We start from the raw sequence: 3,714 nt of genomic DNA, 5'->3' as shown, positions 1-3,714 counted from the left end.
ATGGGCTTGGTCGAGCGACTGTCAATCCGCCTTCGATGCCCTCAAATCTAGTATCAAGAGCACCCCAATTTTGGCGCTCCCTGACTTCACCAAGCCGTTCACGTCGTGTGTGACGCCTCCCAATATGCCATCGGTTGTTGCTTGATGCAACCTGACGCTGATGGTCGCTGGCGCACTGTATCCTTTCAAAGTCGCCAGCTCCATGCCGCCGAGCGCTCGTATCCCGTCCACGATCTCGAGCTCCTTTCGATAAAATACGCCCTCACCAAGTTCCGCTTCTACCTCATCGGCGCGGACCCCTTCGTCGTGTACACCGACCACGCGTCGTTGCGAACTGCCGTCAAAACGCCCCACATGTCAGCCCGCATGGCTCGCTGGCTTTCCTTCGTCGCCGAATACAATTTCTCGGTTCGATACAAACCGGGCAAGGACAATGTTTTGGCTGACGCGCTCTCTCGGCGTCCAGATTACTCCTCGTCTGTCGACCTTGCCTCGATCGGATTCCTCCACTCCGATCTCCATGTCCGCATCCGAGCTGCCTATTCCATCGACGCGACTTGCTCGGCCGTGTTCAGCGCCCTCACCACTCCCGAGCCGCTCAAGCCTCGGCGATCACCGTCCTTACACCATCGTTACTCTGTTCGCGATGGCCTACTCTACTTCTAGCCCACCCACGACACGCCTCCGCGCATCGTTGTCCCTGGGGATTCTGCGATTCGTGCCTCCCTTCTGCGCGCGTATCATGATTCACCCAGTGGCGGCCATTTCGGCCGCGATAAAATGTACGCTGCGTTGTCCCGTTCCTATTGGTGGCTTCGCCAATACAAAGCTGTCGCCCGCTACGTCGCTCGTTGCGACGCTTGTCAACGCACCAAGGTCGCGTCTTCCTCTCAGGCGCCGATACAGCCTCTACCGATTCCCGATGAGCTCTGGTCATCGGTCAGCATGGACTTTATGTTTGGTCTTCCGCGTGACGCTCGTGGTCACACAGGTATCATGGTTTGCGCCGACAGGGCGTCCAAGTACATCGTGGTCGTCCCTGTCAAGGAGTCCATCAGCGGCGTTGACGCCGCTCGCCTTTTCTTCGACCATGTCTTCTGTCGCTTTGGATTTCCACGATCCATCGTATCGGACCGCGATCCCCGTTTCACCTCCCACTTTTGGTCGGCTCAGTTCGAGCTCTGTGGCACCGACCTTGCCATGTCTACGATCGACCACCCCAAGTCGGATGGTCAAACCGAGCGTGCCAACCGCGCGCTTGAAGATATATTCCGCGCGTACTCTGAAGACCAACCTTCCGCTTCGTGGGCCACGCTCCTCCCCCACGCCATCTTTGCGTACAACACGTCCGTCCAGGCTTCCATGGGCGTCTCACCCCACTATGCTGTCCACTTACAGCACCCTCGTACTCCTCAACTCCTCGACAGTCCCTTTTCAGGGTGGATAAGCTTCCTGCTACTTCTCCGGCGGTCGAAGCCATCGCCGAAACCCGCGACCTTCCAGCGCGTTCCGTCCAGGACTTGACGGACTTCCTTGTCCGTCGTACATCTGTGTTGCAACAGATCAAGGACAACCTCGTACTCGCTCAGCAGCGGCAGGTGACGCAATCCGACCGCCGTGGTCGTTTTCCAATTTGGCGGCCATTTCTGTCGGCGGTCTTGTCCTCCTCCACAAATCGGCCCTCCCCGATCACGCCTTTAGTGCACGCGCCCCTGGAACCAGCGCGAATGTCAAACTGCGTTCCACTTAGCACGGCCCGTTTGCCGTTCTTGATGTCGTGAGTTCGACTTCCTACAAACTCGAAATTCCCACCGATTGGAACGCTCTTCCAGGATTTCCCTCCATTCCATTGCCTCCGCCCTCAGCCAGGCGCGCTCCGTCCGAAACGCCGGTAGCATTGGACGTTGACCTTGCACCGGAGCCGCCGCTGCAGGTTCCGCCTTCATTCCCCCATACCCACGGTCGCGGTCCACCGTCATCGACCGCACCGACTCCTGCCGCCCAGCCTGCCGCCCAGCCTGCCGCGGATCCTCTAGAGGATTCCGCGTCCTTCCTAAAGTAGGGGTGACGCTCCCAGCACCCCTGCTCGCAGAATCGACAGCGCCATCCCCATCGTCGTTTACACTGCACTCGACCGCACCACAGGTGGTGCAATCGAAATGGACGAAGGGCGGACGACAGCTTGCCGTCGCAGACGGTTCATCTACGCGATGGTTGTCAGAAGCCGAAGTCCGTTTCAAATTACCTCACATTCACCCCGTGTTCCTGCGCGAACAGCGATCCGCGCGACAAGCTCGGCGGATAGACGCCCGTAAATCGACCAACGGGCCAAGGCAATATTAGCCAAAGACCCGGCCAAGGCCCCCACAGTCGTCGGCCACCCCACACGCCGATTATTTTGCCGACCCGCGTTTGGTCGCAGCAACGAGTACACGAACACGGTAATGTACTCCAGCAACGTCTCGCATTCACACAGGTCGACGTGCCCCACGTCGAGCATCCAACCTGGATCGCCTTCGCGCATGCGGTCCTTGTAGCGCGCGAACCCTCGTTCATCAGCGGCCACAATCGTCATCGTGGCTACGGCGTTCAGCATCCAAACGAGGTGGCCCTCGAAGTCATCATGGGTTCGCCCAAACTCTGTCAAATACGCGTTGGCTTCGAACACCCGCGCTGGTTTGACGGCTTCGTCGGCTTCGTCGACGACACTGACGTCGCTCGTGGCGTCGCTTACGTATTCGAATGTTGCTTCGCCAACTCCGCCCATCCTAAACGCTTCGCCCGAGTCGTCCACGAATTGAACTTCGTCCATTCGAACTCGCGCGAATTCAAGATCCTCCAAGGTCCAAAAGTTCTCCCGCGGCACAATCGCCGCGGGCTCTTCGAAGTTCCACGTCGTCGTCGCAGCACTGGGCATTTCCGCACTTTGCGCAATCGACGCTGCACTTCTTGAACAGCCCGCTCTGCCTCGTCGGCCTTCCGTGCCGCTTCTTCTTCGCGGCGTTCACGCAACAATTGCTCCACGGCCTCCAACGACCCCAACGTTTGGAGAGCACCTTCCAAGGTCCCTTCATCCAACTGGAGGCCCCTTGCACTGCCTCGAACGGCTCAGGCGTTTCCGCCTCTTCTTCGCCAGTCAAGTCGACGAGAAGCACTTCGCCTTCTTTACCACCGGGGGCGATCTCGTTCGCCTTGCGATTGTTTGAACCCCCCGACATTCCGACAATGTTGATGGCCGAACCCATCGAGTCACGCGCGTCCATCACAACCTCTCCACAATACGACTTCCGTTGGTTTCGTTTTGAGTGGGGGAGGGTGTAACAGTTCTACGGTACTGTTATCCGTACACATGTCAAAGATATTCATTGACATTGAAGATGACCATCCAAAGGTTGCAGGCGACCTCACAACAAGTCGCCTGGATTACTAGCGACTCTCCTCACGAGTCGCCTTAACTTTCCATGTTCATGTAGCAGAGCTAGATAGCATAACTCAGCCAATTCATTCTTCCTGTTACCTACTCATTCCTCTGCGTGTGCCCTGTTACAGCGTAAGTGTGCATGCATGCGAAGTATCAATAGACGTTCGTCTCTCGATAAACTGCGCGTTCGCTCACTATCGACGAAGCTTGTGATCTCGCCGTAGAGTGGCGAGTCCAGGCATTGCGGGCTTGTTGAAGAATAACGGGTGAATAATCATGCAAACCATGCATCC

At 57.5% G+C, this 3,714-nt stretch overlaps 1 protein-coding gene across 1 annotated transcript; it reads right to left on the bottom strand.

The window, feature by feature from the left end:
- Positions 1 to 2,119: 2,119 nt before the first annotated feature.
- Positions 2,120 to 2,917, bottom strand: H310_15086 (hypothetical protein; the record flags this gene model as incomplete). The annotated part of the gene is made up of 2 exons (XM_008883062.1): positions 2,120 to 2,203; positions 2,246 to 2,917. 2 exons carry the CDS (start codon positions 2,915 to 2,917, stop codon positions 2,120 to 2,122), a joined length of 756 nt encoding a protein of 251 aa, XP_008881284.1.
- Between the last annotated feature and the right edge of the window lie 797 nt (positions 2,918 to 3,714).

Source organism: Aphanomyces invadans, assembly GCF_000520115.1.
Source record: "Aphanomyces invadans strain NJM9701 unplaced genomic scaffold supercont1.165, whole genome shotgun sequence".
Lineage (NCBI taxonomy): Eukaryota > Oomycota > Saprolegniomycetes > Saprolegniales > Verrucalvaceae > Aphanomyces > Aphanomyces invadans.
This window is presented reverse-complemented; position numbering and strand designations above follow the sequence as displayed.